Genomic DNA, 23,663 nt, shown 5'->3' with positions numbered 1-23,663 from the left:
GAAGACCCAGGGGCACACGCATGCCTGAATACAGGTATATGCTTGATCATATGCTTTATGCAAGGGCATAGCCCTGGATAAAAACGAGGCAGCGCACCTGCAAGACCAACGGCATCCAAACCCTGACCGGGGCCGAGTTCATCTTCCTGACCCACTCTGCCAGTTTTAAACTAACTACATCCCCTCTCATCCTTCTCAGAGAACCCAGCCTTCCTGGTATTAGAGGAGGTTGGTATTTTTAGCATCTCCTGGATGAGTGGTGAACCACGCACGCAGAGTATTTCGTGCCAAAGTATCCATACCACCAGGGTAAGGATACTACTTTACAAGGGAGACATCCCTACGGTAGTGCTTGCCCAGCAAGGACAGCTGGGGCCTGGCAAAACCATTAGCGCTAGCGCGAGTGGGTGGATTGGGCAGAGCGACCCGAGCTGACTCCCAAAAGGGACTTGTTTCATTACCGGCCTGTTGTTTTATGATAAAACAACCTCCGTCCAATTTGATTGTTTCCCTCAGCAGCTTTCACTTCAATTTACTCTTGTCCTCGGCTTTCGCCGATAGGTGCGGTTCTGCTCAAGTGAGACCAAAATGCTTTTGAGTTCCCACTGACAGGTCAAGGTCACCGCTCCTCAGTTGCCTTTAGATGAACAATGGCAAGGCTGTTCTGTTGCCTGTGGGTATCTACAACTGTCTGGGTACCTGTCTGCAATTCCTCTGTGCCAGAGACATTTATTTTCAAGGAACAAGAACACTGAATGCCACTCAGGCTCGAGTGCATGTGTCCCTGGGAACAGATTTATTTACTGTACTCTCTGATTAACAAATCGGGAGTACGGCTGAGCGATGTCACTCAATCCCTCTAGACATTTTCGAGCTATGCCCTGGCATCTTGCTCCCACCGGGATTAGTCCCCTCCACAGTCATCTCCCAGAGACTACCAAGGACGCGTCACCCCCAAACCTGCTCTTACCTACCACGGTTTGCAAGCTGAAATGCACCACGTGCACCTAAGCTTTGCTGTGTTCCCAAATCAAACATCCCTTCCCTCAACAGGGGACATTGTGCCTTTAAGACCATTTAACAGCTGTGGGAGAGGAGGCACTTTTGCTTGTGTTGCTGATGCTCAAAATACTAGCCAGGGATACTTTAAGCAGGTCTGGAAAGGGCTCAAACAAGGAGAAAACACTGCCCTCCCCACACCCACATCTCCCTCCTATCCCATCCCCACCCAGCTGCTCAGAGCTGGACGACTGGAAGGAGCCACAGGCATTCTTTGGGGGCCACATAAGGGTTAAAAATACCACCAGCTGGACGGTGAGATCAGCCAAAGCAGGAGAACAAGTGACAGATTGTCCCCCTCCCCGCTCCATTAAAGATGCCACATTCGGACGGGACACTCGCACAGGAAATCTACCTCCCCCTTTCCACCCACATCCCAAAGCCATGGCCAGCAACGCACGCCACGGCTTGAGTGGAAAGTTATGCCGGGGTTTCGGCCAGACTGTCAGGTGCTGGACTACCATCCAAACAGCCCAGGAGACTTTGCACAGGAGGGGAATCTGGGGTTGGGCTCTGGAGACATTGTCTGCAAGCGCAGAAGCGTGTTAATAGACTGGGCGGTTGTCGCTAATGCGCTGCTTCAAAAATAATACACTGGGTACACAGCTTAAATATTTTGACTCATCCTCCAACAAATTTGTTGGCATTCCTCAAGTTCAGGCTTGCAGTCCTGAAATGAGAGCGGACTTTCCTTTCCAAAGTATGCTAGAGGATGTCTCGACCCAGCACGCAAAGATCGAAAGCCTGGGTGGCCATCCCACCAGTGGCGTGGGCAGCTTGCGTGTGTGGCACGTGGCATAATGGGGAGGGGACAGAGAGTAGAAAGGCAGAGCAGATGATCGGGCAGGGGAAGGGGACTGGAGTGGCACTTGAGGAGGGCATGGGGCTCAATTTATGGCATGCTGGCCAAAAAAGTGGGCCTCCGCTGGTCTACAGGATACCCCCCGCTTCGGATTACCTGCGGCTTGAAGTCCTTTAGAGAGGAGCAGAGCAAGAGATCATCCCTTGGGAGCTGGGGAAGCACTTTGCCTACTGCCCTAGAAGTTGAGTCCACGAATGTCACGATCGACTGCAGCACAGACAACTTACGGGATGAAATGCCACAGTGCAGCCATCCTGGAAGCGAAGCCCTTGAAATGCTGTTTCACACTGTCACTCAGAGCAGCTCCTGTATCCAAGCTGGCCTTCTCTTTGCCACTGCACACCTTTCAAACCATCTTGGTACAACAGGACCTCTACTCAAAGGCCCCACTTTTCAAGCAGGAGTTTTGACAACTGCACTTTCTGGCTATGAAGGCGACTGAACTACTTTTGGGGGCAATTCCAGTGGCCCACTGGGAGGCTTGGAAGACCCACAGACGGCAGCATTGCGACTCTTACCCTGTGGCTGTCAGGCATGGTTTACCCTCGATCAAGGCACCCGATGGCTTTGGGTAGCAAAATCCACGCGCTCCCAAGCTTGCAAGAGAGCCCTCCTCCCTCTGGAAAGCAGTATGGTTTTGGGCAGTGGTCCCCAAAGACCTCACGTACCACATGTAAAACAGCGGGTCCAGGCCAGCTACCTTCACAATTGCAATCTGCACAGTTATCACGGATTAGTTCCCCTGCGCCATCGTTTTATCCAAATGCTGTCCCCTACAACAGTGGTTCTCACTCCACCAGTGGCAGATGTACCCAGAGCAAGAACCTCTGGCGTGCAGGCCCAAGAAAGCCAGCCTCGAGATCAGAAGTCAGACCTGTCCGTGCCGCGGGGCGGGAAGCGCTTAACCTTTATGAGCCTCAGCTTCCCGGTGTTTTAAAATGCAGCTACTCCAACCAATTGATTTGAGCACCTCGCACGGTAGCTACTGAATTTCTGCAAAGCTCATCGAAAACGGAAAGCACTACGCGAGGGCTCGTTATTAGCAATGCTGGTATATCTGCTAATGACAACGAGGCAGTCTCCCACTCAAAAGGTTGAGAGAATAAGACAAAGAACGATGAAGTGAGCAGCCATTCTCTTGCCCGCAGGGAGGGGCTGTGGTATATTTTGTGCACGTTCATGTGTGGGTGGACAGAGCTTGTTGGGCGAGGGAGGGAGGTTGTGCTTGATAGTTGCCAAATCCGTAGCCTCTCCTTTTACACGGGACAAAGGGGAGAGCTGGAAGGGATTAAGAGAGAGCAGCATCTGAATGGAAAGATGACTAACACTGTTTATGGTTTTACCCCCCCAACTGCATCATCAGCCCTCGTGGGAACCCTACAGAGGGTGCTCCAGGCACCAGCGATCTCCGAGGCCCCGGCGACCCTACCTGCTCTCTACGAGGTCAAATGGCAGCGCTTTGTGAACGACTGCCGTCTAGGGATTTCTCTCTCTCACATGCACACGCTCAAGTTCAAACTTTATTGGCATGAAAAGCAAATGTTGCCCAAGTTGCAAAGCCCTGTAAATTGAGAAACTCTGGCTTCAAATAACCTGCCCCTAGGGCTTATTGCAAAAGCGAAGGGCCGCGGCTGCTTGGGATCTGGGCGAACGTTCACATTTATCCCAATATGGTCCGACTGTTCCCATTTCGTCCACCAAGTTTGCAAAGAGGTGGCAGGAAGCCCACCCCGAAGGTCCCACCCAGCCAGGACTCAAGAGCTGTACGCGTGTCACGATTGACAAGTGGCAGATAGCGGCAGGGGGGTCAACTGGGGCTCTTGCCCTTGGCATTTCCCTGCGCATAGCTTAACTCCTCTCGTGCTCACTGAGCCCTCGCAAAGCTCATTTGGGCAGCCGGCACAGCAGCCTGAGCATTCCTGTCTCTCTCCCCTCTGCTTTATTGCAGTCATTTCTCCATCACTGAGAAGCTGGGGGGGGGGAGCAAAAAAGGTGGAAAGCTCTTTGTTGCAGCTGGCTATTGCTGGCTTGAATATAATGATTCAGCCAGTAACTTTAAACCACCGTGGAGCAGATGTTTTGGCCCCCGTCCTTTACGACGGGCTTGCTTGGCAGGAAGAGATAGTGAATTTCTTGAGATGAAAAGATTTCTCCGGCAGCTTCCTGCTCTCTCCCTGGGGTAACGATGGTCAGGAACGGGGTCTTTGTGGAAACCAGGGCCCAAGCCGTTTGGCCTTGCAGGGCACGGTATGGGACGATTCCCTTTAATTAACCCTTTGTCTCCACTACCTGCCCTCCTTCAAACTACCCCCGGGCACTCTGATCTCCACGCTTTCATCCGAGTGGGGCAAGATGGAGGAGTTGTCTCTGCAGCACAGAGATTTTCCCCAGGTGTGTTATGCCCCGATAGGGATTTCAATGGTTAGTCAAGTGCAAGTGCACAGATAAAGATTAGTTGCTTGTGCCAGGCATGAACAGGCCCGGGCTTGTAGATGCTCCTTTGCTACCGCTGCCACTGTGTTCAAGGAAGGGTCGGGCCTACGTATGCACTTGGGGGTAGAGGCGCTAAGTATTTACTGCCCTGAAATGCAGATCAGGCAAGATCTTGAATAGCAACACACTTCTGGGATGTTGGTTTCTCTGCACAAGTCCACTGGAGTCCGTTCTTGGTCTGGACGACTCCTTGCCTCTCCTTCCACTACTTGAATCGGGACCAATTTGAAGGCAATCATCTTAGTTATTACTATATCAACAAATGAGATGCTCTCTCAGGTTCCCTTTGGGACACAATTCTTCAGACTCACTCAGACATGACTTCTGGGCTCCCTTCTCAGTGCCATGTTGAAAGAGAAAGCAGCTTGCCTAATTTCTATTCTAATCTTTCCCATAAGACAGACGGACAGACAGACATCTCTCTCAATATGCAAAACCGCACTGGAACGCTACTTAGGAAAGATAAGTAGTTCTTTGCTTTCAAACACCACTTTTATCGTGCAGAAAGGAGAAAAAGGTTATTTTGGTAACATTTTTCAAGCGAGGGTTTCAATGCTTCAAAACAAAAGTGTTCTCTACTTTGGAGATCAAATCAAAAACCAGCAAGAAAGTAAGAGACCGGCTCAAGGTTGCGGAAGTCAAACAGCAAAGCCCAAGACAAAGCAGCCAGCACCGTCCATAGGCACGACGCTAAACCGGTGGTTCTCACTGTCTTTTTTATACGCCTGGCACCCCTCGGCTAACTCTTAGCTCTTCCTGGTTTTTTGACTACAGAAAAATAACAGAACAATTCTCATGTGGCAAAGAACTCGGCAAGATTGCAGCAGGCCAGGACGTTTCTGACGCTCTGGATTCCTAGTTGAAATCTCTGGGTTTATCCCGGGAATCACGTGTAGGCGCCTGCACAGCTAACACTGCTAGTATTGTCTCTTAAAAGGACCTCATGGCTCCCCGGTTGAGAATCACCGGGCTAACACCAGTTGGACAAACTGAAAAATGTTTGCAGTTTGGAGCACGGTAAAGCCGGGGGAGAGGATTGCTCGGCGAGAACCGGAGACCAGCCGGTCTCCGCTCAGGCCACTTCCCGGGAAAATCTAGAATTCCTCTTCAGCACAGGGCAAGATCCTCGGGGCAGAGCCCATCTTTGTTCATCAGTGCCTGTCCCTACAAAATGCTGGCTTGTGCCTGGACCTCTTAGACAGTATTACTATCGTTAAGCAATGACAGTTGTTTACCCATCTTTTACAGTCTTACAAGGAGGGCGTGGTGCCTTTTGGCTAGGATAAAGAAGCTACAGGCTACATTACTCAAAGCATAGCAACTCCTTTCCTATTGCTGGGAGGGAGGGAGTAGGGAGATTGAAATACAGGATCCTGTTATTCTGGAAGGCACCCGAACAGGCACAAAAAAGTAGGTACTGGATGATGTTTCCACATTTCAGGTCTGTAAGTCTGGTCCAGCTCAGGCTTGCCATGCTTAAAGGGGGAAGCTGCTACACTTAGCAGAAATCTAACCTTCGTTTGAGTTTAGTCCTTATTAGCACGGAAAGCACTGTCTAATGAAACTGAGAGCAGAAAAAGCAGAGGAAAAAATGCCCCAAATCAAGTCATGCTTGCAACTACCACTGGCCAGTGTTGCTTGCCAGTCATGTCAAAAAGTTTCTGCGGGTGCAGAAAGAGCATTTACAGGTTGCAAAATCTTCTACAGGAGGAATAAAACTACTCGACCTCACAGAAAGACTTATGCGTGTTTACCTGCACTGACTCAGCCTGATTTTCTCTACGGCAGAATGACGCCCGGTGCGCTCCTACAGTACAATTGTGCCAGGGTGGTCGGAACAGCGCTAGAACCAGTTAGACGGGACTGAATCACCACCTCCAGACTTGCTCTCTGCAGACAGCTCAAGAGCTAGAGAGAATATAATGATGTATCCGCGGGGTACGTACACTCCAAAAATAAACAGGGTCTTCTTGAATTGGCATGGCACCCCAAGTTCAAACGGCAGCCGAGACAAGGCAACCTGGCGGTTTACTCAGGGTGCCAGCTCCATTTCAGCCTAGCCAGCAGTCCGGGACTCACCCAAGCAAAAAGCCAAGCTCCCTTATTTCCAATACTATTTTGATCTAAGTTGACAACCTGCTTTCTTTGCGGTGCGATCATACTCTAGGGATAGCCCAAGTTAATCAGCTGGCTTGAGACTCATTAAACCAGTGTTTCCCAAACTTTGGGAAAAAGTGAAGTAGCCCCTCTCACCCCTACTTCAAGCAGCTGCTTGTGATGTGGCCACTACCGCTTCCCCTCACTGCCATTTGCCGTGGCCTTTCTGGCTTGCCCTTTGGTCATGCCCCCCACCAAGGGGGGGCACCCTATACTTTGGCATCCCCCTAAAGCCACAATGCTCTAAGTAAGCCGCTGCATCCTTCTGTAAAGTAGAAAAGCCTGCTCCTTTCTGTCCCCAAATGCTATTCCTTCTCGGATCACTGCAGAAAAACAGCAAGACCCTTGCAAAAAAGCAACTCTGGCGACATCAGACCTTCATTGCAAAAACTCCCTCGGTTCCTCCTACCAAAATACTGCGATGGTAAAGACGGCTTCCTTTGGGCGAGTTTTGGCGAGCGCACCCCAGCTTTTCAGCTGGATAAATTAAATCAGAAAAACCTGCTCTCCCATTCATCTCCCTCAAACCTCGTGGTGACACGGGCAAGGGAGGGTTTCAAATGGACAAGGTGCGTAAGTGTGAGGAAGCAGCACCCTGGTCCTCCCAGCTTGTGTGTGCAGCGTGCTCTCGGACAGAGCAAACACGGTGAGCGTTTGCTGCAAGAACATACTCTGGAAAGTCTCAGGTATAAACCTACTTCTGAATCACCCTGCTTGGTGCCTGGAGGCCACAGGTTTCAATAACTCTCCTTGACCGGGATTACTCCAGCTCTGCATACCGTGGGCTAGCAGGGCCCACCCTAAAAGGCTGCATTAGCAGCCTGGATGGGTGCTCCAAGGATGCACCTATTCTGCACCCCTCTTACCAATGTGTTTATACAAACACTGCACCAGTGGTGCTCAACCTTTTGGCCCTGTGGGCCAAATGAGTGGCACTCATCTAGGGGCCAGACTGGGCCCTGGCACTGCCCCCTGGGATTGGGCACCGGATCCGGCACACAGGGCTCAGGGCTCCTCGTGGGCCCAGAGATTTGGCAGCAAGAGGGTGGTGCCACCGGCCAGATCTGGCCCACGGGCCAGTGGTTGAGCGCCCTTGCACAACACTAAGACGTAGTATCTGCATGTATTTTTCTCTTCTGGACGGATGCACAGGAATTGCTTCTCCAGCTCCCCAGCCATCAAAACCTGTGAAAGATTAGCTTTGCACTCATACGCAGTTCCAAGAAAACAGAGCGAGGGGCATTGCCGCATGTCTCTAAAGGCCGGCCCCACACAGGTTTTCACCTGCGTCACCTCCGATGCGGAGATGAGGCATCGTTTTGAGGCTGTCCGTTGACAGCACACGTCAACACCAAAATTAAAAACCCCATGTCCTTTCCCAAAAGGACTCTCTTCCCTGGCTTCTCCCTGAGCACGTCAAGGGCAGCAGCGGTGTGATCTTGGACACTTCCTACCTGCAGCGAGACCAAACCCCATTACTGTTCAATTTTTTGAACCTGAAGGGAAGTGTAATGATGCACGACCCCGCAGCAAAGCTTTGGGTCCGAGGAAAGATCAATCTGCCGTGCACGATTGCATGTCAGCTCAGGAGCTGAACTCTCCAACCACGGAAATGAAGCAAAACATTGTTACTCAGCCTGGAAAACAGGGCCTGGAGAGATTTCCCTTCGCAGCCCCTCCGAGGTGTTAATGTGGCGACACACTCAGATTCCTTCCTCCCATTGTTCTGACTTCCCGTGAGCTCAGCGAGAGCCAGCCGGACGGCTCACCCTCCCCCACTGCAAACTCTGCCTCGAAATCACAACTTCATCGGCAAGCCACGAGCTTGCGAAACTCGGGCTCGTGCTCGGGAAGTTTCCAGTTGGGCTACTCGACTCCCGCGCCCTAGAGAGGCAACAGTTATGACTTGAGCTCCACTGCCTGCCGATTTCCAGACCAGCCACGGGGCATGAGGCCAGGATCATCTGGCGTGCGGAGATTGGAGCGTAGGTCAGGCCTCGTGCTCTCGCCTGAACTCTCCCAACCCCGTTGCCAAGTTTGTGGGGGAGGAAGGCCTCTGCCCCCTCTCCCTGGAACGGACAGTTTAAAGACACATTTTTCTAAAGGTTTGCTCTCCGTGATTTCATCCTCTCTCCCCAATTCCCAAGGCAGGCTGTTTCATTACTTACTCACTCATCCCAATGCACATTTAAACAATATAGGAAAAGACTGTCACTTCTCGCGTCCGGGTTGACATGTGGGACATCCTTTTGTCTGCAGAAGCTAACCATTATGTTAGGCTTTAAAAAGCATCTGCTGTGCAGCCTTTATCGCTGGTGCTAGCCATGTTGGCTCGTTCAGGAAGAGTGTCTTGGTGTAACTATCAATACGTTGTCAGCTTTCATTTTCCCCTTGGTTTTCTTCTCTTCATTTTCACATAGCAGAAACCTTAGTTTTCTGCTACTTCGATTTTTCAGTAAACTTTCTGCAAGCAAAGACCCCCAAACCATCTGTGCCTCAAGGCCCCTGAGACTAACAAATGATTGCAGAGAAGGAGGCTTATGTACTCCCTGCATAGCAGTGGTTTTGGCCTCTTGCATGCTGGTCACCACTGTTTTACTGGAACAGCTTCACCATCGAGATCTGGACCGTTTAGAAATAATGTCTTCTGACGTCATAGCTCCCAGCTCATCTCGCTCTCCATGCCAGCGGGTGTAGCACATCCTGCTCCATTTAACACTAACATCTACTCAAAACTGCCCAACCAAGAGAAAGAGCTCCACTATATAGCAAGGTTTTTCCATTTGTCCAGGCGTAGTTACAGAGGATACAACTTTGCCTGTGAACAAGTTTACTGAGGGATCAAAAAAGCCCGATTTAAATCCCTTCTAGGACACATCAATGAAGCCAACAAGCCACTCCGATCTTGAAACAGGACTGGCCACAAACAGGTTCAAGCAGTGCAACTAGACTGGCTGAAATCCACACCTTTGATTATGCCAAGAAAAACCTTTAATTCACAGACAAGGCCAAAAAAAAAGGTCTGCGACTCGCGTTGGTGTAATGGCGTAACAGAGATATTATCTGTCCGAACGGGATCAATTAACCGTGTGATGAAAAGTAAATGGCTGTTAAAACATTCCCCCTATCGTTGCTAGTCACTGAGCAGCAAGATGTAAATCAGACCAATCACCAGCCGTGGAGCACATCAGTGATGGAGGCTTCACAGCAAGAGAATCTCTTAAGCGGCACTGAGATAATTAATGTAGCGTGACAGTACAACCTGACATCATAATGCCGCATAAAGTCAAACTCCCTAAAGAACTTTCTCTCTTTAGGCTCGGTTAAAAGGTCTGCACTGAAAGCTTGAGGTGCTCCAATGCTTCTCTACAGGCAATGCAAAGGCCCCTTTGGAAAAACTGGTGAGACAAAAGCACAGACATATCCCCCCCGCCCCCAAAAGCTTAACATTGTCTGTCTGCCATTTTAACTGAAGGCCAGCATCTGGAGCAGTGCTGTGCCATCCAGAGCTCCTGAAGGACAGCTGGGATTCTGGGGTTGTACCGACATCCACTTCGAGAGACACCGATGGATCTGTACCGAGCATCTTGGAAGATACGGAACGGATGATTCAAATAATTGTCAAGGAAGCAAAGTGCTCTTCCTCGCCAAAAAGTGAATACAAGATCTAAAAAGCCAAGAGAGGACACTGTCCTAATACCACGCACAGCACAAGGAACAAACTTTTCACGACAGACCACAGAGGAGCCATGTCATCAACTCTTCCTTTTAAGACTTGAAATTCTTCCTGGCGGGGCCCACGCATGGTACAAAGCCAAGCACAGTGGTGGGTTTTTACTATCAAACCATGGCGTTACGCTAGCTCGGAGAATGCAGGTTCTGCTGGAGGAGCGCAGAAGACCATGCAGCGCAGCAAACGACCTGCTAATGAGAAAACATGCATCATGAGCACTTACCTTGAAGTCACCCAACTGCTGGTTGATGGTTTCCACCTCTGTTCCCACGACCCACTGCAGTGCCTCGTTCTCCTCCGCTGCCGCCGTCATGTGATTCAGCTCTCTCAACCGGTTATAAAAGTCCTCGACGCGAGCCAGCGTCGTCTCAACCTGCTCTCGTCGATTCTTGCCTCTTTCTGTCAGCTTGCTGCACTGTTTGTTCAGAGTCTCCAGTTCTCGTTTCAGTCCCAATAAATCGGGGCTCCCTTCTTCCTCTAGCATTTTCTTGCATTCCCCTTCAGAGGCTTCGATGTCCGACTTCAGCCCCTGGAGTTTGCCCAGGAAAGCGCGAACATCCTCGGCTTGAGACTGGAGGCTATCAATATCTCTCCCGATGGCACCCATGCCGTCGAGCTCATCGTCGAGATCTGCCAGCTGAGAGAACATCTCCCGGACGTGGTTGTTAAACTGGCCTATTCCCTCAAGCTTGTTCTCCATGAGCGTACAGCATTCACTGACTTTCTGCTTCACGGTTTTGAAGTCCTGCTGGGCCGCTTCGGCTTGGAGTAAGAGCTGGGAGCAGTCGGATCCATCTGGTGCATCTTCCACCAGGCCCTGAGTGAAGTTCCGCAGATAGTCCACTTGTGGCTCCAGGGCCTGGAGCACTTCCTGCTGCGCCCTGAGCTTCTCCAAATTCTTGTTGCTGCAAGCTTGTGGGCCCAGAGCATCGTAGATCTCCATCTGGTGCTTGGCCCCTTCCAACTTCTTCTCAATGTTCTTGAAACTTTCTTGGAACTCCTTCAGCCTCTGTGACATTTCCTCAATGGACCCGGTCTTGGCTTGCAGCTCTTCCGTGATGACATCCATCTTCTGGTTGATCCCTGCTTTCTCATCCCGGATGTCATCCTCATCGGTCTGAGAGGCATCTATCAAGATATCAGCAGCACTGTTAAGCATCTCCAGCAGCGAGCGCCGTTTCTCCACATCGCCGAGCAGTGCCTTGGATCTCAGCAGGGTTGCCTCCAGCTGCACGGGGTCCAGCGTTACTTCCAGCTCTGCCATCTTGGCTTTGCAGTCCTCCACCCAGGGGAGGAGGTCTTCTGTGTGCCGCTGGTACTTCTGAGCCTTTTGCAAACAGTCTTTGAGGCTGGAGTGTCTATCGGCAACCTGTTTGCTGAGCTCATCCCAGTGCGTTTTGAGGCCAACCAGTTGGTTTTGCAAGGAAGTCTTTTCTTCCCCAGGCTGGACAGAGAGAAGCAAAGACTCCCCCTCAGCCACAATCATCTCGTAGGAGCCACTGTGCTGATTGAGGCTCTTCTGGAGCTCTTCCTGCTCCTGGATTTGACCCTGAAGCTTCTCTAGTTTAGCAGAAATCGGCCGGCTCTGTGCTTGCTGGCACAATTTGTCATCCAGCCAGGTCCTGAGCTCGTCAAACATGTGCTGGAACTGCTGGGAGCTCGCGAGCGCAGTCTGCAGTCGATTCATCCGGTCGGCTGAAAGGGAAACAAGATTAGAAAGCCACAATGAAGCTGGAATCAAATAAGCAAGGCAAAACCATTTTAAAACCTCCTGAACACGAAAGTTGCGTTTTGATTAATGGGAATGAGCTCTTTCCATTGCATCACTGGCTTTTCGCTCATCAGGTCATGAACGTCTTGACTAGAGCAGTTAAGCTCTTTTGGGTGGTGGTGGGGGGGTTACGAGATCTTTGTGATCCATATGTGGATGGAAGAAAGTGCTTTGAGTTTAAGGATCCTCGGCGTGTCTTTCCCACTTCTCGCACTGGAGATTGGGACTGGGGTCTTTTCAGACCCAGTCAACCCTCCACACACGAGGCCTATCCTCTCTGTTTTCACTCCCAGGCCCCGGCAGTATGGTCTGGGAATTAAAACCATACCTCCTTTGTGGCATGACACAGACCACTTCACTTTGGCCTTCTCCAGCCCTCCTTTCCAACTTAAAACCGTCACAAAAGAGCCTTCCTCATTATCTCTAGCACTGACAGAGCAGCCTTTTGTAAAGAGTGGGGAACGAAGCTGAACACCGCTGCTTCCTACAACGGGCTGCCTCGTGACATCTCACCTGCCAGGTCTTCGAGCCCTTTGAGAGGAAGGGCCACCGTCTCCAGACGCTTCCTCAGCTCGTCCTTGAGGTACTGCTCCCCGATCAGGACTGACAGCTCATCACAGAGGGTCTGCGCTTCTGCAATCTCCTCTTCCAACTGCTCCAGGTCGGACCGGATCTCACTCGTCTCCTCCAGTTGCTGCTTCACTGCATCTGGCTGGGTGCTGATGGCGGACTGGCTACTCAGTCGCTGCCCAACTGCCTTTACCTTTTCCGACAAGCCCTGCAACAGCTCTTGGTACTGGGTGCTCTTGACTATGGCTTGGTCAATTTGGCTGGAACGGGAGTTGAGTTGCTCAGTTAGCTCAGACCATTTCCGATTGACCCCTTGGAGCTCCTCCCGCACCTGGCTTGCAGATGGAGAAAGGTCTCCAGGGCCCGTTAGTATTCCCTGGGCTGCCTGATTCAGCTGCTCATGCTGCTGTCTGCGAGCTTCAAATTCCTTCAGCATAAACTGGAACAGAAAGAACGTGAAAATGTTTGTATAAATGTGACAGGTCCGAATACACCCAATCAAAACAACACAGGCCTCTGGGGCTTTGAAACAATTCAAAGAAACACTGGAAACAAACCAGGAAACTCTTTTTGGGGTTTTTTGTTGTTCTCCCGCCCTGGCGGGGGGTCGGGCTAGAAGATCTACTAGGTCCCTTCCGACCCTTAATCTATGAATCTATGAATCTATGAAACTCCTGGGATAGGCCAACGAGTAGGCAACAAAGACCTCAATTTATAACAGTGTTTCAGCTTTAAAAAATTGGAAGGATCCATGGCTGCCTGTATAAAGTATCCGCTTCCTTCCCATATTCATCCCCCTACTGTACAACGTAACATTAGCCGGCTGGACAAGGAGATCCAATTATGTTAACAGGGATATTTTGTGGTTTGGCCGGTTATGGGCATATTAGCAACCTAATTTGTAATTACAGGTAAGTAGGCAGAGAGCAGGCTGACAGGCAGGTTGCTCTGCCAAAAGGGCAGTATGAACAGGCCCTGCATTACATCAACGGTGATCTTTTTAGAGAGTGGAATTGCTTTTAATAGAGGACAAATGAATCAGTGCTGAGTCAAGCCTCCCTGTGCAGAGAAATGAGATCAAGAACTGCACCCGCTTCGCTGCTGCGTGGTGTGGTCTGCACCCAACGCGTTTCAAGGCCTTTGAGAAGAGATGGTGGAGTTAGACGCTCTCAATTAGCCACGTGCTCTCCAGTACTCACTGTACAAGGGGATACATGGCAGGGCACTTTTAATACAAGAACAAGGTTTAACATGCTAACTCAGCAGGCTCTGTAGCAGAAGAGGGTGTCTGCATGCTATGCACACAAACACAAGCGTATAAACATAGGGCACATTTACACGTGCTTTAATGCGCACTAGCCTGTTTTAATGTGCATGAAAATGTCACTAAAAACTGTGCATTAAAATAGACTAATGTGCATTAAGCGTCACTTAAAAACTGTGGGCATTTACACACATACTTTTTGGACCTGTGACATGCTGGAGAACTGCCACTTCAGAGCAGACTCGATTAATCAAGTCTGCCCTGCACATGAGCTGACATGCACTGCACTGCATCGTGTGCAGTTGTACAAGCGGCAAAATGCACGTCAGCGCACAGGAAATGGCAGCGGCGCACTTTTGAAATAAAGCCCCTTCTATGCGTTCTAGTTCGAAAGCGCGCTGCTGCTATTTTCTCAGTGCTGATGCGCATTTTGCCACTCGCGCAACTGCAAGCGTCACTTATACAACAGCGGACATTTCGCTACTTACACAACTCTGAAAAGCACATTGCACTGTGGTGCTTGCGCGTGTAAAAATGCCCCGTGTGCTCTTTAGTTAATGTGCATTAAAACAGGCTAACACACGTTTTCCTCACAATGAAGGTACCAGGTTTAATGCGCATTAACAAAGCACATTAATGCACATGTAAATGCACCCATAGTATAGAAAATATGCAGAAGAACTCATCAGCCACAGGTGAGAGAACACAGCTTGCAACTACTTGCAATAGAGCCTGGAAGTGCCCCATCCTCCTCACACAAAGGAGGCACAAGGAAGCTGCCTTTCTCACCTGGACCTGCTGCTTTTGTGCATTCAGCATGTTGGGATCAATGGACAGGGGTCCCAGCACACTCATCATTAGCTCCTTCTCCATCAGCCACGGGCGCAGCTGGGCTTCGGCTGCCTGGAAGCTCGCTAGCTGATTTGCCGATTCCTCCAGCTTCTGCTGGCGCTCGGCTGTTACTTGATTGGCTTTTTCCCACCTGCAACCTGAAAAGCAGCAGCAGAATGAAGCCGGTAATGTTGCTGCTCCTGGAAAAACACCCCTCTCGGTTTAAGAGCTTCCATTTCCTCATCGCTAATTTGTCACTGAAGATCGCCTCTGTTTAAGAGGGAAGCTGTGGTGTAATCTTAAAGCAATGTCTAATATTCCAGGATAATCTTGGTGAAACATATAATACAACCTCAGCCCCATCAAATATTATCCAATTTGAACTTGCGCTCAGGACCCCAGCATTCTCGGCAATCTTGTCACCGATTTCCAAGACTCTGGATGAATCATTTCAACTTTCCCCTCCTTCAGATTCCCCCTGTGTTAAACCAAAATAATCTAATGCTTATCAGACTTTGGAAAGCACTTTTGTCATTCCTAACAACTGTTCAGAAATGTTTCTTTTCTAAGATAAGCCATCATGGTGAGGCAACAGCTATCTAGAGCATTGCAACTAATCATGAGGATTTTACTGTCAGCGATGAAACTTTCACTCAAAAAAAAAAAAATGATTTCACTCAAAAAAAATGAGCGATTTAGTTGGACATTTTCTAAGGTAATTTAAGAAAGCAAACTCTCTGAAACACACACCTGCCATGCAGGTTTCATTCAGTGAGACTCAGCTTGTCCTGAAAACACTCTGTGTACCCATGGCCTTAAGGTACACTCTTTAATTTCCTGAATTTTTAATTAGAAGTGACTCTGTTGTTCTAGGACCCTGGGATCATCCTGGAACTTCGGGTCACCCTCAAAGGATGTTCAGAGGCATCTAAAAACCATGCTAAGTCCCTGGGGCACTTACTAAGATCCTCCTGCATCTTCTTCCAGCTTCCTGCTTCTGGAGAATCAGGGTACTTCTCCAGCAAATCAGAAAGTGCCTCCTTCACCTTCTGGATTTTCCCTGAATTCTGTTCCAGCTCAGCCAGGAATGCCTAAAAAAGGAAATGTTTTTGGACATGCTGAGATATACAGGCTAGAAGACACAATACTTGCACTAGGGCTATATTGTGCCAAACAACATGAGAAAGGAAAAGCAACCACAGCGGGATTTACACAAGACACCAGGCCTTTGGGTTTTGTGGAGCTACTCCATCTTGTTACTATGGGCTTAGGGTTAACTTGCGCTAAAGGAAAGAAGAAATGGAAAAGCTCATCCTTTTCATTGGGGTGCTAGCTGGCACTTTGTTTTCCAGGGGAATGTGGGATGATCCACGAATTAGGGCTTTGAAGAGAGATTACAACCTTTGTTTAACTAGAGCCTCTTTCTCAGGACCCACCGCACGTAAATTCTCTAAAACTCAAGACAGGTTGTACGTGTTCAAGCTACGTTGGACCAACTGCCCTCCCAAAGAAAGAGAAATGCAACCAGTTGCGTGTCACTCTCAACTTCACACAATAAAGCAAGTCTCCTGGTCAGGGTAGCAAACGTGGACTCTCCCCCAGCCATGAGAGAGCAGTCACCTTGTTGTGCTCAGCCTGTGCCCGCACGGTCTCTGTTTTGGTAGGCGAGGTGGACGCTTCCAGCTCAGACAGGGTCCGTTCCTTTGACTCCAGCCACTTCAGCATGGAGCTTGCTTCCTCTTGGACTTCCCGCATCTTCTCCCGCATGGCCGACAGCTGCTCTTGCCGTCCCCGCAACGCCATCCCAAGGCCCTCATACTGCTGGTTCACATCTGACATGTCGCACTGAATCTCAGTTAAATCTGTTTAGAAAGAAACAAGCCCGCGATGAAGGGTTACCTCGGACACCACTCTTAGCTACACTGCTCGTACTCATACAGCTCTGGACAACCAGAGTCTACTGAGCACCGGGGGCTGCAAACTATGTTCTCCCCATCCGTCCAGGCTGTCGGGTTCCCACTACCTGTCACGCTGGCGAGCCTCTTTCTGTTGTCTCACTTACGCAGACTGACAGTTTGCAAACAAAATTAATAGGAAGGGATTAATCAGCTTGATCCATCTCCTCCTTGCACCCTCTCTGAGTCTGGAATATCAAGCCGTCTTAATACAGGTGTGACCTCCTTGGACAAGTGAACTAACAGCAGGTAACAAGTGATAAAATTAAAATTAAAATCACACTTCCTGCCATTGTAAGTGTTGTCACAACCCTCAGAGCCAATCCCTTGAACAGCAGTTCTTATAACCACCTCCCGTTTATCAGCTCTCCTCACACCCTTGGAAAAGTGTTGCCACTTCCAGAAGCTGGCTTCTCCTCCTCCCCATTTCTGTCCTGCAGGCTGACCTACATCCCCAAACCCAGCCCCTAGCGTGATTCTGGTGACCACCCATCACTCCGGAAAATTAGGTAAGTTATTTGCAGGCTCATTTCACTCGCTACGGTATTGTGGCCATGTCACGCTATGGGCTGTCTCTCGCGAGTGAACACTGCATATACTGCCGTTGTCACATACAGATGGACACAGAGACGGACAACACTGATGCTGCCTTGACCACACACATGCACACGCACAAGTGCACGCTGGCACTGCGGAAGGTGGAGGTCTCACCTTTGCAAGTGTGGTATCCGTTCACACTGCCTACAGACCCTCCTACAGCCGGCAGCCCAGAACCTGAGCAAGGGACGGGGAGACAGACGAGAAAAAGGACAAGACAAACAAGTTAGGGATACGGACACGTTAGCAGTGAGCTTGTGCACCTGGCGCCGGCCTGACCCTTTTTCAGGCCGCTTGCTGCCGACACTGGACACCCTGCAAGCAAAATGCAACCCTGGGCACGAGTAGGTCAACATAGCACGAGACAACAGAGCTCTCCACAAGATGGACCGTGTCAGCCACCAAGCATATTTCTTTCATACTCCTACATTCACAGGTTCTCCCCACAGCGCTCGCTGCCTCTCACTGAGGACTCTGCCCCAGGAATTCGCCTCTCCTCATATCCCAGTGCCCACATGTCATCTCCAACTTCCTTTGTTCTCCACCTCTTTTGCTTTCCTGAATCCCTTCTGATTTCCAGTGGAGCAGCTGAAAGATTGAGTAGCTGTGACCCCTCGCACTAAGGCTTCCCTGCTCCTCAATTCTCTCCAGGGCCTCCTACAGAGTTTAGAAGTGGAGCAGCTTTGGCACACCACAAAGGAAGGGCTCCTAGGCCTCTTCCAGCAGTTGACTCCTAATGGGGTCAGAGGATGCATCGGCTTGCCTATAGTCACTGAGCCAGGGACTGCCAGATATTTGCATTCTGAGGAAGCACTTGCAAAAACCCACGGGAAAGCAATCATCCATGGGAATAATATTTAGAATTGGATATTGCAAGAGGCCTAAGACCTTTCTAGAAGATGTTAACTACCCTACATTCCTTTCTTGGAGAGGGAGGCTGTTCAAAGAGACCTTAGGAAACTTATACCTCTTTTCTGTGTGACTTTTTCATAGTGTTTAAGCCCAGAAGGGAACCCTATGTCACCAGATCTGACTTCCTATCTGGCAGTGACCACAAAGTTGCATCCAGGTACCCGTATGTAAAGCCCAAGCCTTCAGATAGACTGAACCTCTGTGGCTCCAGGCAGGAGAGAGCGCACTGCCCTGAGATCGGAGTCCTCACCCTCTAAACACCTGGCAGCAAGACTGAGGTATTTGGTATTCACACCCTTGTTGGCTTCTCGACTTTCCCTTTGTGAAGGGCCTTGAAGCTACTTTCTGCCTGATGAAAATTTACATAAAACATCTAAAGAATGACAAACGCTCGCAGAGCACAGAAAAACAACAGTGCCGCACATCAGTTCCCACCAAAGCCTGCTGCAGGAGCTCCAGGGCAGCAGGGTACACGCTCACCTGTCTTTGCCTGGGCATCGGGGGCTGTAATCTCGACGATCAGGTTCTCCAAGGCTGTTCCTTTGCGATTGATTTCCTCCACCTGGGCGCTCTTCCCTGCCCATTCTTCCAGAAGAGCCTAGTTGGGGAAGAGAACCAGGTACCCGCAGGCTGAGCTCACCACGTGTGATCTCAATGCCAGACGGCAGAGGGGCAAAAAAAAAAAAAAAAGGTCTTGCTGCTGCTTATACTCACACACTTTCTGGAACAGAGAACTACAGGCTGGTGACTTGACAACTACCCTGGACACACTGCTGTAGGACATGTGTAGGATTCACTCAGCTATGTAATTCCCAGTGACTCACTAACTCCCAGGGAATAAACCCAATTGTTGTCAACCAGTGAAGCTACATGAATCCACTATATTAGAAGCAGGTTTCTTTACCTGTATCTAGTCAAGAGAAAAAGTGTTGTCTTATGGCTTGGCTAATAACTGCTTCCATCACAGGGTACCTCTCTTTTCAAACACAGGTTTGAAAGTGTCCTCCACCCTACCCCGCACACAACCCCAGGCGACTTGTGGATACAGCACATCACAGGGTTCACAGAGACTTCCATCAATCTGGAGCTCCGAGATCTGCTACAAAGGCAGATCCAGGTGAGTGAACAGAACACCACACTCTCTCTGAATCACAGCTATTGAAGCATCTTGATTTAAGGTGTCACTTAGCCGAGAAAAGGATGGGCGTGGAAATGCTGGGGTTCCAGCTGTGTCACCTGGCAGAAGAACCTTGCCACGAGAAGATGGATTTGGGGGCATTTGAAACGGAGCAGCACTGGGGGCAGGTTGTACCCCCTCTTCCTCCAACCCCTGCTCAAAGCAGAGGGCTTTAGGATTTCTTAACGTAATAATATAACATACGATACTATAAATGAAGCCTCTGCATCCATTTCACCACACATTTAAGGATAAAAGATGCACGTGTCAGCATAGGGGATGCAATACAGCTGACAGTCCCATGCAAAAAAGGAACCATCAGCGATGCTCTTTTCTCAGCAAGTGAAGGCTCAGTGAGCTGAAACCACCACAGAAGCTGGCACTGCTCCACCTTGAATGTATGGAAGCCGTAACTGGATTATAGTTAAAGCATAAAAACACCTCCCAGGACACAGTGTCCCGCAGGTCATTACACACTTCTTTGGCTTCCTACTTTCACACTAGCTCTGCAGAGCAGAAGAGGTCCCCTCTGCCCACCTGGATCTGCTGCATGCGCTTGTCCAGCTCCTGGGTGCCCAGGGAGGTCTCTGCCGATGGCACGTTCCCTTCACTGTCTTTCAGCCACTTCCTCACCACACCAACCAACTTTCGGAATTCATCCAATTGCTCCTGGCAGGATGACGCATCCTTTTCTCTGAGAGTGAAAAGGTTTCGAGAGTGAGCTGCTCGTGCTTTGCCTTGCAATTACCATTGCTTGAATATAGCACACTTTTCTCTACTTTTTCCTTTTTTTTTGTGTGTTACTGTCGCTTAGCAACGGTGCTTACCATACCAACCAGAACTATGGCCATAGCTGCAACACACCCCTTTTCCTGCTAAACCATGCTCAGCACTTGACCTTGGATCCATGTGTTCAGCATCACCCTGCCCTGGGAGACCCCTGACTCGCACAGTGGGCACTGTACAGGTGAGCAGCTGTCAAAGCAATCTGCAGAGAGCTGGCAGGTCACAAGGTGGATGCATCACATCCTATCTTCTAGTTACTGCAACAAGGGCTTGGGCTTATCATTGGAAAGGGAAGTCAGGACGTTTGTAAACAGAGCTGAATAGTAAATACCCACGGAACAGATACCAATAGAAGAGTCATAAGCACTGAAAGTGCTCCTACTCTTCCACAGCAACTGCCACGCAGCCCCCACTGGGATACCACAGGACCACGAACCGACGGACCAAATCCATGCAGCAAAAGATGCAACACGTGATCCGACACCTTGCCCATCCATGACTCCACAAAGGGCAAAGGCTTAATGGTCTATGAGCAAAGGAGAAGTCAAAATATGGGGAAGGTGTAGTTTATTCCTATGGCCCTGGAGCTTCTGCCTGCCCCTTGGGGGATACCAGGCCTCCCTGCCCCAGCACAGTTTACTCACTGTGCCTGTAAAGATCAAGCTCTACAGACCCAGGCTCTCTCCTTGCCGCCCCACTCCACAGCCACATGGAGGGATTGCTGATGCCGGTGGCTTCATCAGTGGCATTTTGTAGTGGATGCATAGATGCAGCGCTCAGTAACTTGTGTGTACCATGAGGAGTTTTTTTGTCTCCTCCCCTTCCCACTGCAATCCCTGGAGAGTGCGGAGGTGGTGCATTCACACGTGGGAACACAGCTGAATTCCCTGGGCACTGCTGTCGGGCACCACCAAGATAAAATGGCCCTTGCAAAGGCCTCTTGGATTGCTCAGCAGCTTTTCTTCCCCACCACACTGCATTCAATCCCAAGTCAAGCCCCACAGGTCTCCCTCCCCAATTTTTAAAGCTGCCTGACGTTTGCTGGCACCCCCTGCCCTTGTTGCAAACCCTCCCATGCCAAACAAAGGCTGGAGGGACCAGCAGATGCTCCTAATGATCCGCTCCCCACGAGGAGCGAGGCAGGGCTGATTTGCTGCAGCCTGTGTTCCCTAGGAAATCACGTGGCTGCTCCTCTTACAGCGCAGGCATGTTCACAACACCCCCAGCCGTGCTTATTTTAAATGTCAGCCTGAGGTGACTGTGTGATGCCTGCTGGTGTAGGAGGGAAGCAGAGGCAGAAGTTAACTTATGGCCCCTGCAGGAGGGAAACATCAGCAAGTTCCTGCAGTTGCTACATAACTTCCTACCAGCACCAGGAGGCGCGACCTCTGCAGTCCTGACCCCAACAAGCTGGAACAGGGCATCTCAAGCCTTACCTTTCCTTTGCTACCTTCTGGAGCTGCGTGAAATCCCTCTTCAGGCTCTGCACCATCTCCTGCATCTGGGAGGAGCTGGCTGGGAAGCCCTGAGAGTTCAGCTCTGCAGCCAGGTGCTCCAAGGTATCCAGGTCCTCTCGGTGCTGCCTCATCTCTACATTCAGCTCCTGTCGAGACAAGCGCCAGAAGGAATGAAGCTCCCGCCACGGCTCATTCAAACAGGTGGAAAGGACAGGGCCAGACAGCTCTAGATCCTGGCGAGGGCATTGGGTGCCCTCTTCAGGGCAATGGGATGAATTACACCAGCACTGAGCAAAGCCCCGGGGTTAGGTAGACATCTGTCCCTTCCCCACATCGAAGCGATCTATGGGATTGTTATGGGAAGAGGGCAGTGCAGATACTGTCCCCAGCTAATAGGACACATGGGGACTTCAGGGAGCCTTGATGATTCTGGCCTAAAATCAGTGCCCCCGGGGGCGATTCCCTTTATTGACACTTGAGTAGTTTGGGCTGTACTGATGGATGACGTCTTTAACCAGCGAGAGCTCACCCTATGTGGGCTTGGCTTGATCAAGCTGGTCAGAGTCGCTCCATTAGCTCCCCACACTAACCCACAGCCAGGAGGACTGGACCGAACTATGCTTCAGCCCAGATCAAAGAATCAAAGGCCCCTTTCCCTTCTTCCCATAGCTGGATAAAAAGCTGTTTTAAACCCCACAGACCTCAAAAGTCAGGGATGAAGGCAGGGGGAGACCCAAAACCCAACACTTCGGAGTCCCCCTGCCACCCTGCTCTGTAACAGGAACCTTCCTCCCTGGTTTAGGCAAAGAACTTGCATCTCACCTGGATGTGCTGGGAGAAGTGAGCAATGTCGTGGTCTGGCTGGTTCCCAGAAGCCAGCAGCCGGGCTCTGCTCTCCGTGAACTGCTGCAGCTTCTCAGAGAGCTGCTCGTACTGCTCCACCTTGGGGAGAAGGTCCTTCAGCATGTTCTCCTTCTCCTGCTGCTGCCGGCACAGCCTGTTGAAATGCTCTGTCACCTCTGCCAACTTGTCCTGCAGGGCAGAGGCTGTGGCACTGTCTGCTGTCTCCATGAACCGAGTCACCATTTCTCGAGTGGCTTTGAGGCTGCTCTTCTGCCTAGCAATGTCTTGCTTCAACTTCTGCTTTGAAAGACACACAGAGAGAAGACGGCATCTCAGGAGGGCTCTGAGCAAGCCCAGCTGGCACTGATGGGATGGGATGGGATAGGAATGACTTTCAGAGAAAGTCTGAAAACATCTAGTGACCCTTCCAGCTAGCCAGCCATATTCTCAAGGCTAGTTTTCTTCCCTGGCGCACTCTCCACATTTCTCTCTTTATCTTACACTACTATAAGCTTATCTTCACCCACTCCCTCTGCACAGCCTCCGTTACCTCCCCTTGAGCTTGCTCATGAGTTGAGGAGGTAAGATGTTTCAAGGGATCCGTTTTTCCCAGTTCAATGAAGTCACTGAAGAGGTTTAACACATTTAATGCAACTTCAGCATAATACAATTAAAGCACGGACCATGTCAAGAGGTCTGCACAATTCAGAGACTGGAGACACGGCCTGGACTTTCTACCAACTGTAGGGCTGTAGCCAAGGCAGAGAAGCAACCATCTCACCGCATTTGTGGCAAGTGACTCCTGGATGGAGAGAGACGAGAGAGAAGCTGGCTGCTCCACTCCCATGCTCCTCTCGATCTCAGCCATGGACTGCAGCATATTGTCCAGCCCCTCCTGGACACTCTGGGACTGGGCGATGGCCTTCTGCAGCAGGTCTGCACGCTCTGCCATCTGCTGGGAAAGGCGCTGGAAGTGGCTCACAATGGACTCTGGAGAATTCAACACGAGAGAAAGTCACTGTCAGGTAGGGATCTATGACCACCATCAGGGACCCCTGCCAATGCTGGTAACTAGCCACCACCACCAGGAGGTGCTACGGCTACGAAGACTCACTGCCTGACTCATTAGCAAGGGGACATGCACACCTGGCAAACAAGAGAAATGGGGACCACTGGAAATGGCCATGATTCGAGGG

At 50.4% G+C, this 23,663-nt stretch overlaps 1 protein-coding gene across 18 annotated transcripts in view; it reads right to left on the bottom strand.

Moving 5' to 3' along the window:
- Nucleotides 1–23,663, bottom strand: part of MACF1 (microtubule-actin crosslinking factor 1) — a 225,550-nt gene that overhangs the window by 77,817 nt on the left and 124,070 nt on the right. For 16 of the 18 annotated variants that reach the window (XM_019512344.1, XM_019512340.1, XM_019512348.1 and 13 more), the window contains 11 exons: nt 23,249–23,457; nt 22,447–22,764; nt 21,604–21,770; nt 19,919–20,075; nt 18,685–18,802; nt 17,407–17,469; nt 16,361–16,602; nt 15,702–15,831; nt 14,699–14,898; nt 12,589–13,084; nt 10,528–11,999 (listed from right to left, as the gene is read on the bottom strand). In XM_019512344.1, coding sequence (XP_019367889.1) covers nt 10,528–11,999; nt 12,589–13,084; nt 14,699–14,898; nt 15,702–15,831; nt 16,361–16,602; nt 17,407–17,469; nt 18,685–18,802; nt 19,919–20,075; nt 21,604–21,770; nt 22,447–22,764; nt 23,249–23,457 — 3,572 coding nt within the window. The remainder of the gene's footprint in view (nt 1–10,527; nt 12,000–12,588; nt 13,085–14,698; nt 14,899–15,701; nt 15,832–16,360; nt 16,603–17,406; nt 17,470–18,684; nt 18,803–19,918; nt 20,076–21,603; nt 21,771–22,446; nt 22,765–23,248; nt 23,458–23,663) is intronic. The other 2 variants (XM_019512347.1, XM_019512354.1) reach the window with 1 other exon arrangement.

This window comes from Gavialis gangeticus, unplaced genomic scaffold, assembly GCF_001723915.1.
Source record: "Gavialis gangeticus isolate Ggan-Ray unplaced genomic scaffold, GavGan_comp1, whole genome shotgun sequence".
NCBI lineage: Eukaryota > Metazoa > Chordata > Crocodylia > Gavialidae > Gavialis > Gavialis gangeticus.
This window is presented reverse-complemented; position numbering and strand designations above follow the sequence as displayed.